The 24692-nt window shown below is 41.7% G+C and overlaps 1 protein-coding gene across 1 annotated transcript in view; it reads left to right on the forward strand.

Moving 5' to 3' along the window:
- LOC127502450 (dynein axonemal heavy chain 9-like) overlaps window positions 1–24692 on the forward strand; it is a 113810-nt gene that overhangs the window by 9580 nt on the left and 79538 nt on the right. Inside the window, exons 12-23 of the mRNA XM_051875382.1 lie at window positions 6948–7074; window positions 7166–7421; window positions 8042–8283; window positions 8406–8541; window positions 8668–8864; window positions 9540–9964; window positions 10077–10299; window positions 19088–19254; window positions 19592–20462; window positions 20865–20995; window positions 21517–21643; window positions 21931–22083. Coding sequence (XP_051731342.1) covers window positions 6948–7074; window positions 7166–7421; window positions 8042–8283; window positions 8406–8541; window positions 8668–8864; window positions 9540–9964; window positions 10077–10299; window positions 19088–19254; window positions 19592–20462; window positions 20865–20995; window positions 21517–21643; window positions 21931–22083 — 3055 coding nt within the window. The remainder of the gene's footprint in view (window positions 1–6947; window positions 7075–7165; window positions 7422–8041; window positions 8284–8405; window positions 8542–8667; window positions 8865–9539; window positions 9965–10076; window positions 10300–19087; window positions 19255–19591; window positions 20463–20864; window positions 20996–21516; window positions 21644–21930; window positions 22084–24692) is intronic.

Genomic DNA, 24692 nt, shown 5'->3' on the forward strand with positions numbered 1-24692 from the left:
GACCATGTGATATTTCAGTTTTTCTTTTTTAATAAATCTGCAAAAATGTCAACAATTCTGTTTTTTTCTGTCAATATGGGGTGCGTGTATGTACATTAATGAGGAAAAAAAATGAACTTAAATGATTTTAGCAAATGGCTGCAATATAACAAAGAGTGAAAAATTTAAGGGGGTCTGAATACTTTCCGTACCCACTGTAGATGGCTCAGCTAAACAGGCCAATAAGAGACTATTAACTACTATTATTCCTTTTAACACCCTGGAGTCGGCAGTCGCGCCGGCAATACCACCTCGGTTTTTTTCTTATCAGTGTGAAAGAGACTAAAAATACTCTGTCAATTTTGGACATATCAGTTAAGAGTTATATATCATTCTACTCTGTGAAATGTCGTCTTTTATTTGTGTACACTCAGAGTAAAAACAAAATGTTGTGCTTTTTGCAAAATAAAGAAAACTAACATGATGCGCGAGCCGCAGTCTCTCTCTGAATGAAGTCCAATCTGATAGTTCTCAGAAAATGAACTGTAATGTACAAAAATGAGACTTATGTCTAAAGAAACGTTGAAATGTCAGGTTTTAAATCATGTCAGTCAAATTGAAAACAAATATTCTCTGTTTATGTAATCTATATGAAAAGAGAGACATGTCAGTAGTTTGCGGCTCAGCTCATTATCCACTAATGCGGCCACACCCACGGACCGCTTGCGGACGCAAATTCTGAGGCGATCAATGCAGCAGAATGAACGCCTGCGTCAGCTCGGAAAAACACATCAAGTTTAGTCAGTTTCATGTGCTTTTATATATATATATATATATATATATATATATATATAATATATATATATAAAGAGTTTACATAAATATTTTGTTTGCTTTCAGTCGGTCACGTTCGACGTACATCAGTAGTGACAGACAAATTGGGATATCGCTAGAGAGCCCTATCCGCTTCGAGTAAACTAAAACAAGCCAATGGAATTGGCGTGCGATATTTGGATAATGCGCACCGCCCCTGTCAGGTGGTACAAATAGGGAAGCAGATGCAATCGCACTTTGTCTTTCGCTTCGGAGCCAACCGTAGTGTTCCTGTTTGGTAAAACTCCTACAAGCCTGTGAAGAGATTTTCAGTGGTCTTGTGTTGGTGTCATGGCACTTTACAGCGAGGTCGCGAGCTGCAGAGGAGCCTGAGCTTGTGTGCTGTCAACTGCTGTTTTTACAGCATATTTCCTACCTGTCTTTGACGGTTGCGATTTGGGCCGGTTCCCTGCTTTGTGATCGGGGAGTGGTGTACCCGATCACATCGCGACTGATCCCTGTGTGCTTCGGCACGAGATCACAGCTGATTCCCCTTCTAAAGGAGCTTCACAGACGAACCCTGCGTCTTTTTCAAGATGTCATTTCGTCTGTGCGTTACTGGATGCGGTCGTTCCCTGGTTCCCGCTGATGGTCACTATCGCTGCATCACATGTCTGGGCGTTCAGCATGCTGAAGCAGCTTTTGTGGATAGTTCATGTTCTCACTGCAGGAACATGACTATCTCAGTGTTGAGATCTAGACTCTCGTTCCTTGGTTCTCAGGGAACGGGGGTCCCCTCCTCTATGCCCCGTGCTGCCGTTTTCTCTGGCCCCGGCCGGAGTGACGGCGCATCGCTGTGTAGGCAGGGTGATCTGAGGATCACGGTCAGGGCTTCCCCGCCGAGCGCCGCTCCGCGGGCCCCTGCCCCCTCTACAACACTGCAGCCTGTGGTGCTGCCGTTGGATCGTCGTTTCCTTCGGCGCACCTGCGGATGATCAGATGTCGATTGCGGCATCGGATGGTGAGCAAGAGTCCTCGGGAGATGAAGACTCAGCTGCGTTACTTCCCTCTGGGACCGTAGCGTTGCCCGAGGCCGATCCCGAGCTGACGGCTATGCTTTCCCGGGCCGCCGGTTGGTTGACTGGTTTCTCGGGGTGGCCCGCGCTGGTCCTCAGCGTCCCGCCCCAGTGCCATTCTTTCCGGAAGTGCATGAGGAGGTGACCAAGTCCTGGAGAGCGCCCTATAGCGTTCGTGCCAGGCCTGGCCCCTCTTCCGCCTTCACCACCCTGGATGACGGAGAGGCCAAGGGGTACGCTGGGATCCCCCCAGTCGAGCGGTCCGTTGCGATGCAGCTGTGTCCAATGGCTGCCGGCTGGCGTGGTGAACCGCGTCTCCCATCCCGGGCCTGTAAATTCTCCTCAGGTTTGACGGAGAAAGCTTACAGAGCCTGTGGACAGGCTGCCTCTGCCCTGCATGCCATGGCCCTTTTGCAGGTTTACCAGGCAAAAGCACTCATGGCTATGCCCCAGGGTGGTCTTGACCAACAGCTGCTGGGGGAGCTGCGTGCCGCCACTGACCTCGCCCTCCGGGCGATGAAAGTGACGGCACGTTCTGTTGGTCAGGCGATGGCTACTTTTGTAGTCAAGCAGCGCCACCTTTGGCTGACCCTGGCTGACATGAGGGAGACCGATAAATATCGGTTCCTGGACTCCCCCGTGTCTCAGGTTGGCCTATTCTTCGACGCGGTCAAGAGCTTTGCCCAGCAGTTCTCGGTGGCACAGAAGCAGGCTGAGGCCATTAAACACGTCTTGCCCAGGCGGTCCGCTGCTGCCTCCACCCCACCGCCGGCTGCACAGCCTCAGCATGCTCGTCGCCGAGGGCGCCCGCCTGCGTCGTCCTCCGCCCCTGCTAAGTCGCCCCTGCCATTCATGTCTCAGGCGTGCTCAACCGTGCAGCCGATGAGCTCTCACAGCAGCCTCTGCTTCCGGGCGAATGGAGACTCCATCCCCAGGCGGTCCAGCTGATTTGGCAGTGCTTCGGGGCTGCACAGATAGATCTGTTTGCCTCCCCGGACACTGCCCACTGCCAGTTGCTCTATTCCCTGACCGAGGGCACTCTCGGCACGGATGCTCTGGCACACAGCTGGCCCCGGCGCCTACGCAAATATGCGTTTCCCCCAGTGAGCCTTCTCGCACAGCTCCTGTGCAAAGTCAGGGAGGATGAGGAGCAGGTCTTGCTAATGCCTCCATATTGGCCCACTCGGACCTGGTTTTCGGATCTGACGCTCCTTGCGACAGCACCTCCCTGGCCAATTCCTCTGAGGAAGGACCTTCTGAGTCAGAGACGGGGCACCCTCTGGTACCCGCGTCCCGACCTGTGGAAACTCCAAGTGTGGTCCCTGGAAGGGACGTGGAGGTTCTAAGTGATCTCCCCCAGTCGGTTGTAGACACTATCACTTCCGCTAGAGCTCCTTCAACTAGGAACCTCTATGCGTTGAAGTGGAACCTGTTCGTCGAATGGTGTTCCTCTCGCCGAGAGGACCCCGATCATGTTCGGTCAGGTCGGTGCTTTCCTTCCTGCAAGAGGGCTTGGAGCGAAGGCTGTCTCCCTCCACCCTCAAGGTGTATGTTGCCGCCATTGCCGCACATCACGATGCAGTTGAAGGTAAGTCGTTGGGGAAGCACGACCTGATCGTCAGGTTCCTGAGGGGGGCGAGGAGACTAAATCCGCCTCGCCCTTACTCTATGCCATCTTGGGATCTCTCCCTGGTTCTTGCATCTCTCTGGGGTCATCCCTTTGAGCCTTTGCAGTCAGTGGAGTTAAAAGTACTGTCCCTTAAGACCGTCCTCCTGGTTGCATTGGCCTCGGTGAAGAGGGTAGGGGACGTGCACACATTTTTGGTCGACGAATCGTGCCTGGAATTCGGGCCCGGTGACTCTCACATCATCCTGAGACCCCGGCCTGGATATGTGCCCAAGGTTCCTACCACTCCCTTCAGAGATCAGGTAGTGAACCGGCAAGCGCTGCCTTCAGAGGAGGCAGACCCAGCCCTGGCTTTGCTCTATCCCGTCCGCGCTCTGCGCCTGTACGTGGATAGAACACAAAGCTTTAGGACCTCAGATCAGCTCTTTGTCTGTTACGGAGGCCAGCAGAAGGGAAAGGTTGTCTCCAAGCAAAGGATGGCCCACTGGATAGTGGACGCCATCGCCTTGACTTATCAGTCCCAAGGCGTGCCTTGCCCGCTCGGGTTGAGAGCCCACTCCACTGGGTGCACGGCGCCTCGCTGACAGATATCTGTAGAGCTGCGGGCTGGGCGACACCCAACACGTTCGCTAGATCCTATAGCCTTCGTGTGGAACCGGTATCTTCCCATGTACTCGCTTCCAGCAGCCGGTAGACGCAAAGAGCCCGTTCTAGTGTCGGCTTGCAATGCCACTCCCGCCCCCTGGGCCGGATACGTGCATCCGTTACTCCAGTGGAGTTCCCCGCTTGGCGAACCCTGTCGAGTTCCTCAGCCTCCCCTTGCGGCTCGGACATTGCGGAGTGTCTGATGCCAGGCCAAACGTCCGTCACCGACGTTGATGTTTGGCTGGGTTCCATATGTCGTGACCCCTCCACGTGAGTGGTCCCATATGTGTATTGTCCACGGTCAACTCCCCACGGTGAGCCCGTGTCTTTCCCTTAGCAGAGCCAGCTCTGCTGTCACCTGTCAGATGAGTTCTCCCTATGCTTAGGCTGGAGCCGTCCCAAGGACTCCATATGCGTACTGCGCACAGCCAGTCCATATGTGTATCTCCACGTAAATTCCTCCCCCGCAGGGTAGGTTGTGGCCTCCGCAGCGTCCCCTACGGGTTTGCTTCCCCAGTGTTGTCTAAGTCTTACTGTAGTGGGTCTTGCGGAACAGCAGTAGACTCTCTCAGTGTAAGCTCGCCCCCTTCTGGCTAAAGCTTGCGCTGGGCGCTGGAAGGGGTCTGTAACTGTGGCGTTTTATTTGGGATCCCAATTCGTCGGTCACTACTGACGTACATCTCCATTCCGTCCTTCAGGGAACGTCTCGGTTATGTATGTAACCCACGTTCCCTGAAGGAGGGAACAGAGACGTACGTCCCGTCGCCACAGTTCCTGTGCCCTCACTGTAGTGTGGACTCAAGGTTGTCTCCTCAGCGAAAAACAGAGTGCGATTGCATCTGCTTCCCTATTTATACCACCTGATGGGGGTGGTGCGCATTATGCAAATATCGCACGCCAATTCCATTGGCTTGTTTTAGTTTACTCGAAGCGGATACAGCTCTCTAGCGATATCCCAATTCGTCGGTCAATACTGACGTACATCTCTGTTCCCTTCTTCAGGGAACGAGGGTTACATACGTAACCGAGACGATATTTTGAATGTCTGTTTTTGTCCAATTAATCTTAAATTCCTGTTACCAATCTTGTTTATTTTTATTGTGTGTCCCAGTTGATACTCTAAACCAGGGGTGTCCAACCCTGCTCCTGGAGAGCTACCATCCTGCAGATTTCAGCTCCAACCCAATCAAACACACCTGAACCAGCTAATCAAGGTGTTCAGGGTCAGAGATTGTATATTATAGGGAGATAAGAGGGTCTGTATCTCTTACCATTGGAGAAAGCGTAACGGCTAACTTAATCATGTGCGGCACCTCTCAGCCTATTTTGTAATGGCAGTGACATCAGTCGCAACATTCCCTAGTCTGCCGTCTCTTAAAAAAAATACATTTTTATCAAGCTAAAATCTACATATAGTTCCCAACGAAAGTATTGTTTAGTGTAAAACATGCTGAAGATTAGCGAACAGGCTGTCGATTAATTAAATGATTAGCTATTTCCCCACAAAAGCGGTTTAATCAGCATAGTGAAGCCTCTCATCCATTGACATCCATTCAAAAAACACCCTCTGGTCTCCTTCCCTGCGTACCGCCAGAGGTGGAGCATTAGCATCAGCCGTTACACTTTTTGGGCTAAAGGTTGCAGGCTTGCCTTCCAGTGGCTTTGTCAGGGTCGCTTGATAATTACAGACAGGTGTGTTGGAGCAGGGTTGGAACTAAAGTCTGCAGGACGGTAGCTCTCCAGGAGCAGGGTTGGACACCCCTGCTCTAAACCCAGAAGAACAATTTTTATGTATCCAATATATAGACCACTATGAGCCACCGTTGTTAAAATAAATAGGCCTCAGTCAAAAAAGAAGGCAAAAGCAGACGTTTGAGAGAATGTCTGTGCTGCTCTTTTCCAGACAGCTGTAATGATGGGCCAACGGCGTGAGGATCCATTTGCAGTTTCTTTATTGTAACAACAAAGCACAAAGCAGACAAGGGCAAGACAGTAGCGTAAACGGGGACAGGCTTAGGTCGAGACAGGTGGCAGAGATTCAAGGTCTTACAACAGGCAGAGTTCAGGGCAGGCGGCAGGCAAACACAATCCAGGAAACAAGCAAGGTTCAGGGCAGGCGGCAGAGGTTCACAGGAGATAAACAGTCCAAACAATAACAGGGTAACAGTCCACAAGAAAACGCTCAGTAGTGATCACCGGGGCAAATCAAGACTTCGCAGTGTATGGATGCGTGTGTGCGTCTTAAATAGTGTGAGTGTGATGCAGTGCAGGTGTGCGCAATCAGTCCCAGGAACGAGGGCCTATGGGTAATGTAGTCCAGAGGGAAGTAGCTCAAAACTGATAGCTCCCTCCGGCGGCCGGGAGGAGGAGCCGCAGGAGCCGTATTCATGACAACGGCGAAGGCAGATGGTGATTTATACTGTCAAGTTCCAACAAGGAAAACTATGCATCATAAAAGTGATCTATATACAGATTTGCACTATACATACTTATACATAACATACTTAAGTTCATGCCATTATTTACTGATTATATTTCCCTCCAACGCTGCTGGGATTTGAGAGATACTGTAGAGGGAGAGATTATTTGAAAATACCAGCTTAAATTTGTGTAGCTTTATTTAAAACATTACACACAAGTTGCGATGGATTACTCATACTCATTCTTTGTCTTTTGTGCATCTTGGCAGAATAAAGCACCACCCACATTTGATGAATGAAGAGCAACTATTCATTGAAATCCTTAATTTTGGCATACATCAAAAAATTACGTGACATTAATTAATTGTCTTACTGCCTTTTTACCAGATACTCCTCTAAACTATATGACTTCTGGACTAGCTCTGTGGCTGAGACGTCACAGTTTAATCTCCAAAAGCCGCTGATAACTCGAGAGTGCGGCACAAAACTCATCTATGTCAACTTCAGCCCACAGGTCTCTTTATACACGCTTGTGCACAGTATGGTAATATTGTTATCCATGGGCCACTTCCAGTATTGAATGTGACTCTTATCTTGTCCTGTAGCTGGCATCAGTGCTGCGGGAGGTGAAGTACCTGGAGGCCAGACAGGCTGAAGTCATACCAGATATAGCTGCTGACATTTATTCCAAAAGGGATATGCTTTGGCAGTATGTGACAAGTCTGGAGCTCATAACCAACTGGTACAACAAAGTAATGAGTACTGTGTTAGAGGTAGAGATGCCACTGATCCAGAGCCAGCTGACAGATATCGATGCCAAGCTCAAAGAAGCTGAGGAGAACCTCTGCTGGACAAGCCAAGGTAGAGCTATTGAATGTACACTGTTAGATCTATTGAGGTCCACTACAGCTGTTAGTGTGATGCAATCATCATGAACACCCAAATCTGCCTAAGAGTTTTCTGGCTAAACATCAGCTTCCTTCAGTCAAAACTAAGTTTTGTTGCACAGGATTATCTGCCAGGTAATAGGGATCGGAACCATTTTCCATAAAATATTTCACACAAATCTTTTTGTTTTTGTTATTCACAGCACTTATTACCATAGAGGTCTGATCAAACAACTTTTATCAGTTTGTGTTTTTATTTAATGATTGAGGTTTATTATATTTAGTATTCTTATTTTTTATACGTTCAGAAATAAAGCGTATGTTTAAGTCTTGTTTCTTAATCGTGCTTTTTTTGTAATTTGTTATAGAAATAGTTCACTGTCATGTTCCAAACCTGTATGATTTTGTTTTTCTTTCGACAAGCACAAAAGCAGATGTTTAGCAGAATGTTCATGCTAAAGAGTACAATGCAAGTGAGCAAACCACAAAATTACCTTTGCAAATGTCCATATTGTCAGGTTTGGAATGACATGAAAATCCACTCTTTTGATTTATAATACTCCAACTAAAAGGTCTATTTTTCTAATGTGTTAGAAATTTGGGAATACATCCAGGACGTACGTGAGATGGTACATGACTTGGAGCAACGCCTACAGAGGACTAAGGACAATGTTGAGGAGATCCAGACTATCATGAAGAGCTGGACTACCCCAGTCTTTGAAAGGAAGGAGGGGAAGAAAGATACTCTCTTAAACCTGGACGATAAGACAGAGCGTCTGGAGAAAACTTACGGCCATATCCGTGCCTCAGGAGCCAAGATCCATCTGTTACTGAAAGTATGCAATGACAAAAGCCAGTAGGAATCCCATCAAATAACAACTGACAAAATGATGCATGTTAAAAGAACAATTCATTAGACATTTCTGTTGAGATTTTCTTTGTTGTTATTTTGTTTCAGGACAATTTGTCACTTTTTAAAGCAGACCCGTCATCTGCACAGTGGAGGATTTATGTGGAATACGTTGATGAAATGCTCATCGATGGTTTCTTTGATGCTATTGAGAGCTCCCTCAAGTTCTTCATAGAAAACACAGGTGTGCTTTTTTTATTCTTTTTTAAAGCCTCACTAAAAGTAATTATAGGGGTTTCCCTAGACGTTACTACCATTGCAGATTGATTATTCTGCACTAAAACAATTGCACATCAATCCCCTGATACAGACCAGAAGGCTGGTTTAGACCCACTCTTCGAGGTCCGGTTATGTCTGCAGGCTCCTGAGATTGTATTTCGTCCATCTTTGGAGTTTGCTGCTTCAGGTGGCTTCTATGATCTGGTGGAGAGTCTCATCAATGATGTCTTTAGGATCTCCACTCTTATGCCACGATTATCTGAGCACATTGGTTTCCCACACTATCAGGTACTGACGCCAAACAGTCAGATCACTTTATCTAGGTTTAGCCATGATAATCCCTTGAATAAACGCAAAGATCCTTTATTATCTTCTTTAAAGTCATTGTGAAAGGTGTCTAATTCATTTTACATGAAAAGATTGGAGGGGAAGGGTTAAAAAGTAAGAAGGGTCTATGATGTCAGCTTAAAATGAAAGTTAAAGGTTTTTTTCTATGGTTATGTGAACATAGGGAACATTCCATTTTATCATTCATTCTACAAACATTATAAAAGCGTTACTTTTGAATGTTCTCTGAACATTCTGAAACAAGTAGTAACATTTAAAAAACAATAAACGAACATCCAACTAAAACGTTTTAGAAAAATGTTCCACGAATGATGTATAAATGATGTTTTTGTGCTAACGTTTTGAATACATTATTAAAGAACAGATAATTTTGAACGAACATTCTATTAATGTTACTGGAAGGATGTTTGTTCATAATTTTGTGAGAACCTTGCTAGAATGTTTACTAAAGTTCTGATAAAGTTCCCTGTTTGCTGGGTTACTTTTTTTTTTTCTTTTTTTTTATCTGACTCATTCACAGTGAAATCAGAAACGCGTATTAAAACAAATGTAGTCAATTTTGTTTTCATGTTATTTAGAATCAGGTATATTTACATAGTCATCTTGTACTTTCAGGCTGATATGGAGGACATGGCAGATTTGATGGAAATGAGGCGTCTGCTGATGGAGCGTGTGAAGAAAATCATGGAAAAGTGCCTTGAGTACCGTGACACCCTCGAACACTACGCCTACCTCTACGTGGATGACAGAACAGAGTTCATGCGGCAGTTCTTGCTTTACGGTCACATCCTCACAAGTGAAGAGATCGAGGCCCACGCAGAACATGAGGTCCCAGAAAACCCTCCGACTCTGGAACTTTTCCGTGAGCAGGTGGACTCGTATGAACGATTGTACGAGGAAGTGCTGAGATTGGATCCCATCCATGTGTTTGAGGGATGGATGAGGGTTGACGCACATGCCTTTAAATGTGCCCTGCTCAATGTCATCAAAAAGTGGAGCTCGATGTTCAAAAAGCATCTTATTGATCATGTAACGAACAGGTAAAAGCTCTAAGTAGCTAATTCCATGACAAATATGCTAATCAGAGCCAAGTGAAGATACAAAATACTTTGCCTAATACTTTTTTTTATCTATGTGTCGTGTGATTTTTAGTCTATCTGACCTGGAAGAGTTCATCAGAGTGACTGAGACTGGTTTTGGTAAGAAAGTGGAGGAGGGAGACTATAACGGTCTGAAGGAGATCATGGGTTACCTGATGGCGGTAAAAGAGCGGCAGAGCATTACAGATGAGATGTTTAAGCCTCTGCAGCACACCATTGATCTGCTGAAGACTTATGAACAGGAACTCCCAGATGTAGTTTATAAGCAGCTAGAGGTAAGTTTCTCCACAAAATATTGATAGTGTGGCCTCTGAGAGAAAGTTTTACTGAACACTGATAGATAAAGCCATTAAATTGCTTAAAGGGGTCATATAATGCCACTTTTACAAGATGTAAAATAAGTCTCTGATGTTCCCAGAGTGTGTATGTGAACTTTTAGCTCAAAATACCCCACAGATAATTTATTATAGCATGTTAAATTTGTCACTTTTTGAGGGTGAGCAAAAACGCTCAATTTTTGTGTGTGTCCCTTTAAATGCAAATGAGCTGCTGCTCTTACGAAGAGGGCGGAGTTTCAAGAGCTTGTATTAGCAGCGCTGATTAGCGATAAACTGTTCTATAGAGTACCTCAGGGACGACGTGTTTTCTTAGGCAAAACCCGGAAGCGAGTTAGCATTTTAGGACTTCTGGTTCCATCGGCCTTAAGTCTATGGGTTTTTTGAATGGGTTTTTGCTAAATCGCCTGAAATAAGGTCTGTGGTTAACAAAGCCTCTAAACATTTTCACGTTTTGATCTATGAAATAAAACACACCAGTTATAACCCGCTTGTGATTTTTTTTTTTTTTTTTAAACCTTTATTGTGTCTTAAAAACGGCGGTTGCTAACAAATTGCTAAAAGGGACTACTTCCTTTGGCGGGGACTTTAGACATCATCATGACAAACAGGACATTTGGACAGCATTTCTCATGAAAAAGTGGATAAGTATTCATACACAGCGCAGATCATAATCAGCGAGCATGTTTTTAAATAAAGTTGTTTTTTAAATAAAGTTTGAGGAAACTTGGTGGTGGTGACGTTGATCCGCGACCATGGTGTGCTGTAGTCCGTTTATAGCCTACTGTTAGCTTTTTATATCTGACAACTTTATTTAGGCTTCAAAATGTATAAATGTTGTGTTAACTTGTAAAGATTGTAACGTGTAAGTGTCATAACCCTTTGTTAAACACAGAGCTTATTTTTTGCGATTTTCCAAAAGTCTATGGGAAAAATGCATAGGCTTTCGATCGAGGGATCCCGTGCGCCGCTAACTTCCGGGTTGGCCTACAAAAATACGTCATCCCTGAGGTACTCTATTAACCTGATGTTCTGTGGGTAGATGCTGAATGTAAAGTATGATTTGGAATGAATCGGAGCTCTTTTAATAAATATCCTGATGCATCCAAGCTTTATAATGGTAGTGAGCGGGATCAACGAGTATGAGATGCATTTGTGTAAAAAAAAAAAAAAAATCCATATTTAACAAGTTATGAAGTAAAATATCTATTTTCCGCCAGACCGCCTTCCATATTCTACTTACAAAGAAAGTGTAAAACACTTGCAGTTCAAAAAGCTTACGCTACGTCCTACGCCTTCAACTTACAGAAAAAGCTTAACTGACGCAATTCCAGTTTCATTTTTTTCTGTAATTTGAATACGGAAGGCGGTCTGGTGGAAGCTGTAACTATAAAAAATGTTATGTGCTGTTTACTTAAAAAAAATTATGGTAACAATATTACACATAATATTTTTGAGTAGTTTTTAATGTTGGATTTCTTTAATGGAATCTACTTGAATAAATCATGTAAAATCTCCTAAATTATTTAGTCTATGACACAATTAATTTAATATTTTTAGTGAAATTTGCTTTTTTATTTTAAGTTGACTCTCAAAAGTGTGTGATTTAGAGTGAATGGAAATGACCTGGGGCCAGTTGCATAAACTTAGTCACTATATTAAGACTGTGTCTTAAGAACTAGTTTGACCAACTTGCAGTTAACCAAGGGGTAATGTTATTTTTCCAATTCAAATTACACCAGTCTACCTTTTTATGTAACAGACTTTAAAAAATTAGGACCACTCTTCAAGAAAAACAGTGTCTTAACTTTTAAGACTAATCTAAATGGTTTATGCAACCAGCCCCTGATTATATTTGACTGAGTTAAGATGTACAATTAAAAGTCTGTATTCTGCTTACATAGCACAAGTAGGAACAAACCTGTTACTGCACTGGCAATAGCAAAGTTATTTCTCATTGAACAAAGCAACATGGTTCAAAGTATTAGTACATGCAGTTATTCACAACCTAACCATAAGCTCTACTCTTCTGCACAATGGTAATGATCAAAACTTCAACATAATAAAACTCTTTCAAATGTCAAACATAACTGAACATTAAACATCAACAGATATTTCCCTTCACTTCAAAACACATAAAATAACACTTAATTTCAATATTTAATATTATATTATATAATTCTTTTAAATTAAATAGGTATCCTTCTTTCCTTAATTTTATTAGCTTAACCGGTTCCTCAATTCAAGCCTCAAAACTGTGTAAGTTTCCTTAAAAAATTTTGGAAAATGTATCTTGATTTTATTAGTGAAATGTTCTCAATATTTTCTATACAACACTGAACCACAATTTTATTAATAAAATATACACACTATTTTTAATTATCACCTTAATGTTTTTAATGAAAATTACAAGACCGATGATTCATTTTTTACAGTGTAGATATTTTACTTCATAACTTGTTAAATATGGAAGTTTTTTTTTTTTTTTTTACACAAACGCATCGCTTCGCTTCAGAAGGACTTTATTAACACCCTGGAATCGTGTGGAGTATGTTTATGATGGATGGATGTGGATGGAGGCACTATCTTCAGCTCGTATATTCGTTGATCCCGCTCACTGCCATTATAAAGCTCGGATGCGTCAGGATATTTATTAATATATTATATCTCTGATTGTGTTCAATTGTGTGAACTAATCCTTTAAGGAATTTCATAAGAACTTCATAAGAATGTCTCTAAGTTCAATTCTTGAAAAAATCTTAAAGGCCCGCTGAAGTGTCTTGGAACACGCAGCATTATTCAATGTGTTGACGTAATTTCAACTGAAACAGGAAGACAGGGTGATATATCGAACAGCCCTGCCCCTTTTTTTAAAATAGCCAATAGCGTTTTGTTTATATCACAGCTCGGCCAGAGCTGTTAAACTTAGTAAAACCTCTGTTTCCTTTTAATATTTAACCGTTTATCCTCCTAATCTCCTCTATATCACTTTAAAATATAGTATTCTGTGCAGAATTTAAATGGGTCCGATACCTTTCGTGGTCTGAGCCGACTCGCGGATATGATCTGCTTTGTGCTCTCGTGTCCCTGGGCCATAGCAGACTGTGCTTGCACTGCATCGGTTCACGTTATACCAATGCGAAAACGGACTTCATCCGCATCAATGGAAAGCATATTTACACTGTCTGAGTCGTTCCCTATCCCCTATATAGTGCACTATGTGCACTTTACCATGTAGAAACTAGTAAATGTGTGAACAAATGACCGATTTCAGCCGCAGCTTCAGTGTCTGTTGATGGTATAGGAGGGGGCGGGACTTCAGATTCTAGAGGGCATTTGATTGGACAGTAGATTTGATGAGAAGCTGAAGTGTGATGTGATGTCATGAAAATCCACGATCCATTTTAGCCGAAGTGAGAGACTAAGTTTTGAATGCTTATATCTCCTAAATGTGAATTTTGTCATTGTTTTGGAACACACCAGCTTATTCATAACATTAAGGCTAACATATTTATACTAAAAGCTAAAAAACTTAAATTTTGATTTTAGGGGGATTTTAAGAAGTTCTCAAATATTTTCTTAAGAACATCATATTTCTTTTCCTTAAGAAGAAAATGACAGGCTTTGGCATTTGTCTGAGTGTTCTTGCTGAAGAGTTTCATGAGTCAGGCAACTGGTTGGTTAGTTAGTGCTGGTTTAGCTGTGGATTATCGTAGCCACACTAATCTTAGCTGGTCGACCAGCTTATTCTGACTGGTTATGTTAGTTAAGATAGTTAAGAAGCCTAGTGTTGACACCAGCATACTGGCATCTTATTCTGGGGGGCAAACATCATATGGTAGTGGCTAACATTGTATGCTAGTGGCTAACATTGTATGCTAGTGGCTATCATCGTAAGTTAGTGGCTAACTTACCCCGTGTGTGGGGTAAAAGGCCCCCCTCGCCACCTCATACATTTATAAGATTGTATGTTAGTGGCTAACTGGAACTAGTGGCTATGCTAGTGGCTAACAGTGTATGCTAATGGCTAACATTGTATGCTAGTGGCTGTCATTGTATGTTAGTGGCTAACATTGTATGCTAGTGGCCATCATTGGCTATGTTTATATGCGCAACTTTTGTTTCAGTCGGAATTAATTAATTCCGATTGATAAATCCGAACAGTATTTACATGAACGTTAAATAAAGTGATCGGGTTGATGTGCGCGTTTATGCCATAAGCTTCAAATCGGAAATGAGTTTTTGACATGCGCATACTGCATGAATAATACTGTTCTCCTACATTGTTACTTTTCTTTGTTTTAAACAGCAGACTTAATATTTATCTATTACGGGTCCTAATTAGGAGACAATCTGAGCATATGAACCATTGTGCCGTGCTGCTTATATTTATCAAGCAGTAAAAATGCCAGTTCCCACGTCCAAAACCAGCCATCTGTGGATGAGAGTATGAAAGAAGGACTGGTGGGATGTTGTCCTGCTCCACTTCACAGACAAATAGTGGTAGGAGAATTTTAGAATGACACGACAGTCATTCATGACACTTCATTCAACAACTACAGCAGCACGTTCCACGTTAGCATCGTGTACTAGTGGCTGTCATGGTATGTTAGTGGCTATCATCATATGCTATAGTCCAGGTGATATGTGAAAAAATTCACTTTTATGAAAAAGCATAAAATTTGGTACACTTGTACAGTTTGGGGCCCTGAACATTTTTAGAAATGATCACAAAAACGCCTTGTGGTCGCCACGGCAACCATTTTACTTTCTGCCATAACCCAATTATGTATTTTGTATCATATCTTCTGAATCAAACATGATAACACGGAAAAGGTGATGTCTCCCCCTATGTTTTGATGGTCAAGGATTACAATGATACCATATAAAACATAAACTGTTCAGGTGAATAGTTAATGGTGAATTCAGTGATGTGAGGAGGAAATCACAATATCTGAGAACCTAGGCTAGACTTTATAATATTTGACCCTGGACCACAAAACCAGTCATAAGGGTCAACTTTCATCTGCTTGTCACTGATGTATGGTTTGTTAGGATAGGACAATATTTGGCCGAGATACAGCTATTTGAAAATCTGGAATCTGAGGATGCAAAAAAATCAAAATATTGAGAAAATCGCTTTTAAAGTTGTCCAAATGAAGTGCTTAGCAATACATATCCACTTATAAAAATAAATTTTTGATATATTTACGGTAGGAAATTTACAAAATATCTTCATGGAACATGAACTTTACTTAATATCCTAATGATTTTTGGCATAAAAGAAAAATCAATCATTTTGACCCAAAATTGTGAAAACAGTCAATGGAAACCAAAATCATCAACACACTGAAAATCAATGTAAAAAACTGAAGTTGCAGGCTGATCCAACTTGGATTAAGTTCATCACAGCAACTCATAATGTAAGTCAGAAGTGTGTAGGGCTCAACAATGAATCAAATTTCTAATTGTGATTACAATTACAGATGCCGCAATTACGTAATCATTCAAAAGTGCAATTACAAAAAACAAAACGACAACAAAAAATGTCCACTCACATAACATTATTTTGTGTGCTTAAGATTGTGTGAGTATGTTTTTTTTTCTTTCTATAGGTTATTGTTTTAATTTTAGTTTTGGTATAACATTATAATACCATATTATTTTACTTTTTTATTATAAAAAAGAAACCAGACCAATGACATTTGAGGCTTAATACTATAGAAATGTAAAAGTTTTTGAGGAAGAGTGTTTTCAGCTTGCTTATTTTCATATAAAAATATGGCATTCATTTGCTTCAAACAATTGTATAAAGCTATTCAACACATAATTCAGTGTGATAATCGTAATTAATAATTACAATTACAATTTCAAGGGAATAATCAACAATTATTTTTGTCATAACTATGCAGCCCTAGTAGTGAGTATGGCCCCCTGTGTGCACTCACAACAACATCTGGGCATGCTCCTGATTAGATGATGGATGGTGACCTGGGGGATCTCCTCCCAGAACTGTATCAGACCTTCGGATGCTTAATGTCCAAGAGGTTTTCAATTAGATTCAGGTCTGCGGAACATGAGGGCCAGTCAATGGCATCAATGCCTACACACTGCCTACACACTGTAGCCAAATGAGGCCGGGCATTATCATGAACCTGTTGTCACTTTTGTTTGCACCAAAGCAGGTGAAACTGATTCACAATCCCTTATGCTTCCTAATTGGACAGATTGATTGACTGTGTTTAAGTTTAATTGACAAGTTTAATTGACTGTGTTTATTTATTTATTTATTTTTTTTGTGCAGTAGCCCTACAGCATTTCCCTAAAACCCACCCTTAACACACCTCCACAGAACAACCTCACATGACCTCACCATTTCACCAGCTTGAGCCCCTGCCCCTTTGATCGCGAAAGTGAAAGTGCCCTTTGCGGTCGCATCGTGGTGCGATTTCTGCGAGGGAGAACAATCCTTCCTTAAAGTTCTTTAAAGTGAACAGCTCTGTGTCAATGTGGAGGAGACTGTGAAGAAGACTGAAGAATAGGTTCAACAACAACAACAACAACAACAACAATCAAACAAACATGTTTCTGAAATAGATTTTTTTGAAGTAAATCTTTGAAGTAAATCTGACAGTAAATCTTTTGAAGTAAATCTGACATTCTTTTTAAGCTATGTTGCAAAGGTCATATTGAATATTCTAAGGGTTAATGAACAAAAGGATTAAGCTTTTGAAACTATACACAATATGCATGCAACACACATGATATGTGACCCTGGACCACAAAACCAGTCATAAGTCGCACAGGTATATTTGTAGCAATAGCCAACAATACATTGTATGGGTCAAAATGATTGATTTTTCTTTTATGCCAAAAATCATTAGGATATTAAGTAAAGATCATGTTCCATGAAGATATTTTGTAAATTTCCTACCATAAATATCAAAAATGTATTTTTGTGAGTGGATATGCGTTACTAAGGACTTCATTTGGACAACTTTAAAGCCGATTTTTTTTGCACCCTCAGATTCCAGATTTTTAAATAGTTGTATCTCGGCCAAATATTGTCCTATCCTAACAAACCATATATCAATGGAAAGCTTATTTATTGAAAGTTGAACTAAACTGACCCTTATGACTGGTTTTGTGGTCCAGGGCAGAGTCCTGCACGTGGGCGGGTACCCGACGGGTGACCTGCCAAATTTAATGTAACGGGTGGAATAATATTTACGTGTCGGGTGCGGGTGCGGGTCGGACACGCGGTAAGCACGGGTGGACTGCGGGTCCAATAGCCAAGACTATTCCAACTCAATTCGGTGCATTTGACAGCTGTTTTCAAATGGTCCAGTGCTTATTTGTGTTCACGCTCTGTCGAAGACCGTTAAAGGCTTACAGCACGATTTGCAGCGCTGAACATTGTAGCCAATCGCGCGGCATCTGATTGAGAGCTATAGTGATTATATTAAAGGGAGCATGCTTTGCTTGCTTTGTGTATTTAATATAGGCTATTCACAATTTAAATAAAAGTTTTAGAATATTTTTTGCGCTGCTACAAAGAGGACCAGTGGCCAACAATGCTCAGTTTCAGAAGAGACAACCGTGTTTAAATGCCGAGTTAATCTGCTAAAATTTGTAACTAGCTGTACGCTTACAGTTAAAAATAGGCCAACTAAAAGAGTCTTTGTTCTATTATTTTTACTTGTGGTGTTTAACGCAATGTTTAATTAAATGCAGCGACATAGAATGCCTAAGGTTGTTTTTATTGCTTGTGTTAGGCTACATGAGAAAATGATTTTTGTCTACCTCATGTAGGAGATTTAATGCGGGTGCGGGTCGGGTCACGGTTTTTATGTCAAACAGGTTGGGTATGGGCTAAAATTATTGTTTTTGTCGGATATCGGGTCGGGTGTGCTGTTAATAACTGCGGGTGCGTGTTCTTGCCCAGGGTCACATATTATAAAGTCTAGCCTAGGTTCTCAGATACTGTGATTTCCTCCTCACGTCACTGAATTCACCATTAACTATTCACCTTAACAGTTTATGATGTTTTATATGGTATCATTGTAATCCTTGACCATCAAAACATAGGGGTAGACATCACCTTTCTGTGTTATCATGTTTGATTCAGAAGATATGATACAAAATACATAATTGGGTTATGGTGGAAAGTAAAATGGTGTTTTTGTGATGGCTCCATTTCTGAAAATGTTCAGGCCCCCAAACTGTAAATTTCATGCTTTTATGAAAAAGTGAACATTTCACCTCAAATTTTGCACATATCACCTGGACTACTAATGATTAAGTTAACATCATATGCTAGTGACTATTATCATGTTCTAGTGACTACCATGGTGCTAGTGGCTATCATGTGCCAGTGGTTAACATCATTTGTCATTGGCTATCTATGCTAGTGGCTAACATCATATGCTAGTGGCTATTGTCATATGTTAATGGATATTTTCAAATGCTAGTGGCTAACATCAAATGCTAGTTGCTATCATCATATGCTAGTGGCTAACATCATATGCTAGTAGTTAGTATTGTATGCTAATGGTTATCATCATATGCTAGTGGCTAGCATCATATGCTAATGGTTAACATCATATGGTAACGGCTATCATATGCTAGTAAGTGGCTAACATCAGATGCTAGTGGCTAACATCATAAGCTAGTGGCTATTATCATATATGCCGGTATTTTCATTGTTTTGTCTGGGTTTGATGCACAGATGCTGCCAGAGAAGTGGAACAACATGAAAAAGCAGGCTGTGGTGGTGAAGCAGCACGTTGCCCCACTGCAGGCTAGCGAGGTGGCTAACTTGCGCAGGAAATGTGCCACGTTCGATGTGGAGCAGCATACCTTCAGGGAACAGTTCCGCAAGAATGACTTCTTTAGGTATAGTACATGTATATGAAGAGTCTCGAAGAATGTGCCATTGCTTTGGTGGATAACAGTAATCATGGCTAAAATGAACATTTGTCTCATCAAATCAGTTTTATTTCTATAGCGCTTTATACAGTATGGATTGTTTCAAAGCAGTTTCACAGTAATAATCAGGAAAATAACAAAATCAATGATGCAAACTTCATCAAAATATGAGAAAATTCAAATTCTGCTGTAAACCAGGTCTACAGAAGACAATAGTGTTGACACTGAGCTCACGTCTGTTCAATGTGTATTCAGTTCAGTTCAATAAATGTGTAAAATTCATCTAGTCTCCATTTGTTTTCAGTTTTGACTGTGTGAATCCGCATGAGATGCTGGACACAGCACACAAACAAATTCAGGAGATGGAAACTACGATGGCTGGGCTTATTGAGATGGCTAATCTATTTGAAGTCAACATATCAGACTATAAACAGCTGAAGCAGTGCCAAAAAGAGCTGCCCATTCTCAAGGAATTGTGGGATCTGATCTTGGTGGTCCAGTCTTGTTTGGAAGCTTGGCAGACGACGCCCTGGAGACAGATCAACGTGGATGACATGGAGATGGAGTGCAAGCGTTTCTCCAAAGAGCTCCGTGCGCTGGACAAAGAGGCTCGCTCGTGGGACGCCTTCACTGGGCTCGACGGTACTGTGAAGAACACTCTGATCTCGCTGAGAGCTGTCGCCGAGCTCCAGAATCCAGCCATCCGACCGCGTCACTGGTGGCAGCTGATGAACGCCACTGGCGTGCACTTCACCATGGACCAAGACACCACGCTGGCAGACCTGCTTCGCCTCAACTTACACCACTTTGAGGATGACGTGAGGAGCATCGTCGACCGGGCGGTGAAGGAGATGGGCATGGAGAAGGTGCTTGGTGAGCTGGACACCACCTGGACCAGTATGGCGTTCGACTTTGAGCCTCACCCACGTACAGAGATTCCTTTGTTGAAGTCCAATGAAGAACTAATTGAAACACTGGAGGACAACCAGGTGCAGCTGCAGAACCTCATGACTTCGAAGTACATCTCATTCTTCTTGGAGGAGGTTTCGACGTGGCAGCAAAAGCTCTCGGTGACTGACTCTGTGATCTCCATCTGGTTTGAAGTGCAGAGGACTTGGTGTCACCTGGAGAGCATATTTATCGGATCGGATGACATTCGCTCTCAGCTACCAGAGGTCGGGTTTGCTGATGTATTTCTTTTATTATTTGTTCTTGACTGAACTTATTTTGCCCTTGGATAGTCACCCAACACACAAGTAAAAACGGCCAGAATAGTAAAATAGGAAATGTGAAACAGATATCTGAGATGCTTTAATGGAGAACTGAGAGTAAACTATGAGTGCTCAGATTTGAGTAGCATCTTGTCCTGCCCTCTAGCACTCTATTCATAGATCTGGATGAGAGATGATAATGTCCATCTTATGCTTTTGGCCGAAAACATTTAGATAATTACTGTTGGGTGCCTGTGGCCAGACACAGATGTTCTTCAGAATGTCAGAGGTTTTTTTGAGGTTTTTCTTTCTGGCAAATAAAGTTGTATCAAGTATCAACTCATTCTTTCTTGAATGTCTCCGCAGGATTCCAAACGCTTTGAAGGTATCGATACAGATTTTAAAGAGTTGACACATGATGCCAGAAAAACACCGAACGTTGTGGAGGCCACCAATAAACCTGGGCTCTACAGCAAACTAGAGGACATGCAGAGCAGGTTTGCAGCTGGTTTCTGGATTTATTTGTCTGTCTGATTACCTTAACTTCCTCTCCTCAAGTCAGAGGAATAGTTCACTTAGTTTAGGAGTTAATAGTAATTATAGTTCAGGAATAGGCACATTTGAACACTTTCTTTGATGGCACTTATTTCTTGTCAAGTCAAGTCACCTTTATTTATATAGCGCTTTTTACAATGCAGATTGTGTCAAAGCAGCTTTAAAGTGATAGAGGGAACATAATTTTGGCTGTAAAGCAGCTCTAGTGTCCTTTTCCAACTTAAGTAAGCTCAGTATTGATTCATTCCATTGTAAAAATAATTAGTTATTAATTTAGTTAATTTATCTATACAGCAGTTCATGCTAGTGCATCATGTGATTGATTGTGGAAACTATTCCAATAAGAAACCTCATTGAGGAAGTCTTCATTTCGGAAAGTACACAGTGTCCCATTATGCTTTGCGTTGAGCTGATGATTATCTCTCAAATTGAGAGTGTGACAGTCATTGCACCTGTTCTGCAGGTTGTCTCTTTGTGAAAAAGCTCTGGCTGAGTATCTGGACACCAAACGCTTGGCCTTCCCACGCTTCTACTTCATCTCCTCAGCTGACCTGCTAGACATCCTGTCCAGTGGCACTGACCCACACCAGGTACATCACAGTACAGCTACATACAGCTGTCCTTATCATATTCTTTTAACATTTTACATATGTTTTTGTGCTTAAATGTTTTAGCATTAAGTTTAAGGTTTGCTTATAGCTGAACTGCAGTGCAGTAATGGCATTTATTTACCTTTTGCACACACTAGATGGCAGTGTTGATTGCTGCTTCTCAAATTGTCTTGAAGGCAAATTTCAAGTTTCCATGTCACATTAGGTAAAAACTTTGACCGAAATAGCAGCTGTGCAGTTGTGAAGCCGTGCGTTTTCTCCCTCAGGTTCAGAAGCATCTGTCAAAGTTGTTTGACAACATGGCAAAGTTGAAGTTTGAAATGGATGGAGATGGCAATCACACAAAGACGGGGCTGGGCATGTTCAGTAAAGAGGAGGAGTACGTTCCCTTCAGTCAGCCCTGCGACTGCACTGGGCAGGTACAGCCAGCCTTCATTTGCACACATTACCCACAAAGCACTATCAATTATTTATCATGAGGACAATTAGAGGAGTTTGCTTACAGAGACAGAGACACTGGGTGAGTTGCACCAATATGGATTAAGCTTAAATCTAAATTAAATCAAGGTTTATCTAATAATTCTGTTACCTTCTTTAAAAATAAGATTTACATTTAAACCATCATTTTGATCCCGTAATCTTACGTCTGCTATCGAGTCTGGGACGCGGATCCGTCACTCATCTCGGTACACGTTGGTGTCAGAAGAGAGTAATATATTTAGCATTTAACGGCAGTTGTGACGATGAGGTGAGCAACGATCGCGTCCGGTGTAGACATGGTGTTATTTCTTATCTTCAAGTGCAGTTTTCTCTTGCAAAACCTCCAACCTACAGACTCAGTTCCCACTGCTACTGTGGCTTCCACAGAGGACTCTCACTCACATTCGTCTAGTGAAGAGCCTACTTTTTTGCCCTATACTCCTCACAGCCCCCACCTTGATGCTATGTCTACATGTGCTTCCGAAACACATTTCTAGAATCATCTTCTCACTGAAGTTTCTTGACAAGCCAGTGGAATCTACAGTGGCCGGTGGTTCTGGTGAGGGCTCACTTTATTCTTCTGGGACTGCTTCACCCCTGGTGGATGACACATTGGAAATGCTTCGAATGGCAGTGGCCCATCTTGGCCTTGATGACTACCCTGCACATCCTGTTCAATCTAGTGTGTTTTTCCGTAGATCTTCACCTATGGATTCCTTTGCTATGCCTCCATTTCAGGATTTCATAGCAGAATTTTCAAGTGCCCTCAAAGGACCAGGTATGGCCAAAAGGTGTTCCAAGACTGCTCGCACTCTGGCTTCAATGGCTGAAACTGAGTCCATTAGATTGCGGAGTGTACCTTAAATCAAACAGGCGGTTGTTGCACTGGTGATGTCACCAGACGAAGCACTACTGGAGAACGTCCGATACCCTAGTGTTCAGTGTGGCCACACACCCTTACGGAACAAAAATATATGGGAATATACTGCAAAATATAATGCGATATATTACAAAATACATTTCCATATATGGGAAACTAGTGCTTATATTTTTCAATATACTGCAATATATGCATTGACCATATATGGCTATATATTGATACATATAAAATATTTAGAAATGAAGACAAAAATAACATTACATGTAATATTCATAAAGTTTTATTCTTTATTGTGTACATATATTGCACATACATGTTCCCATATAAATGTGAATGTATTGTACACACATACACACATTCATGGAATGAGTTACAATCAGTGGTTACAACAGACTTCTAGTTCCCAGCATGCTTTGCTTCTGACTGTTAAAGGAGAGTAAATGTTAAAATTAAGTGTTATTTCATGTGTTTTGCTCAATATTAATATAAGGGAAGATCTGTTAGTGTTTAAAGTTGTATTATTTTGGAATTTAAAAGGGTTTCTGGTTTGTGTGAGTTTTTCGGGTTACCATAGTGCTGAGTCTTCGGTTAGGTTGATGATTGGCTGAACATCATTAAGACTACAATTACTTTATTTAAAAAGAAATTGTTGGGTAGTCTCTTTGCTAAATGCTTTAGTATAGGCATGTGTGCTCGTGCTTTTGTTAACTAACTTGAAATTATGAAACATTTAAATTGTAAATAACTATACAATATAAGAAATGTATTACATTATATATTTCACTATATACAGTATTTTGTTTATGCTGCATGAGCAAATATATCTGCAATATATTACACATGCAGTACCATATCTGATCACATATAAATCTATATTTTATGAGGTATATTCCTGAATATAAAATTACATACATTATGATATATTAGTAAATATATTATCACATATTTTTCAATATATGAAAAGCAGCAATTCCTTATGTATCATTCAATATATTCTAATATACTTATGCAATATATTTTTCTGTATATTTTCAAATATACTGTTATATCATTTAATATATTGATCATTCATATATAGAGAAATATATTTTCTTTCCGTAAGGGCAGATTCCTTTCTGAAGAAAGCATATGAGTCAGCTGCCTACATCGCTTGGGCTGAGAACACTGTAGGTGATGATACACGGGGCAACTTTTTGAGCTGGGCAATGTTGCCATCAACAGGCAACCTGGTGAGATGCAGGGCAACTAATTAGGGCAACGGACAGTTGGCAGCAACTAATCAGAGAGGAGCAAATCTATTGCCAACCCAATAAATACTTTATTATAAACACTTGTTAGGCACTTTATTTTAACTTTTCAAATATTTTCCACATTTTTATTAAATATAAATGCCTTTCAGATCTGATTTGTGATAGGAAAAGGGAGAAGAGCGAGTTTGGCAAAAGGTAAGTTTAGTCTCTCAGTGAACAGGGTAAAGAGCTCTCTGTCTCCCGCACAGTCCATCACGTTCATTGGGATGACTATCAATTCAATCACAATGCGTGCCTCTCTGTCTTCATCTTGGATGACGGATATCTAAACCTTCTTGCTCAGTTTCATCTGGAAACATCTCTACAGTATGGGGTGTTACTGAGACTGATTGGGATGCTGGCGGCAGCCTCCTCCATG

Source organism: Ctenopharyngodon idella, chromosome 20 (genome assembly GCF_019924925.1).
Source record: "Ctenopharyngodon idella isolate HZGC_01 chromosome 20, HZGC01, whole genome shotgun sequence".
In the NCBI taxonomy this organism is placed as follows: domain Eukaryota; kingdom Metazoa; phylum Chordata; class Actinopteri; order Cypriniformes; family Xenocyprididae; genus Ctenopharyngodon; species Ctenopharyngodon idella.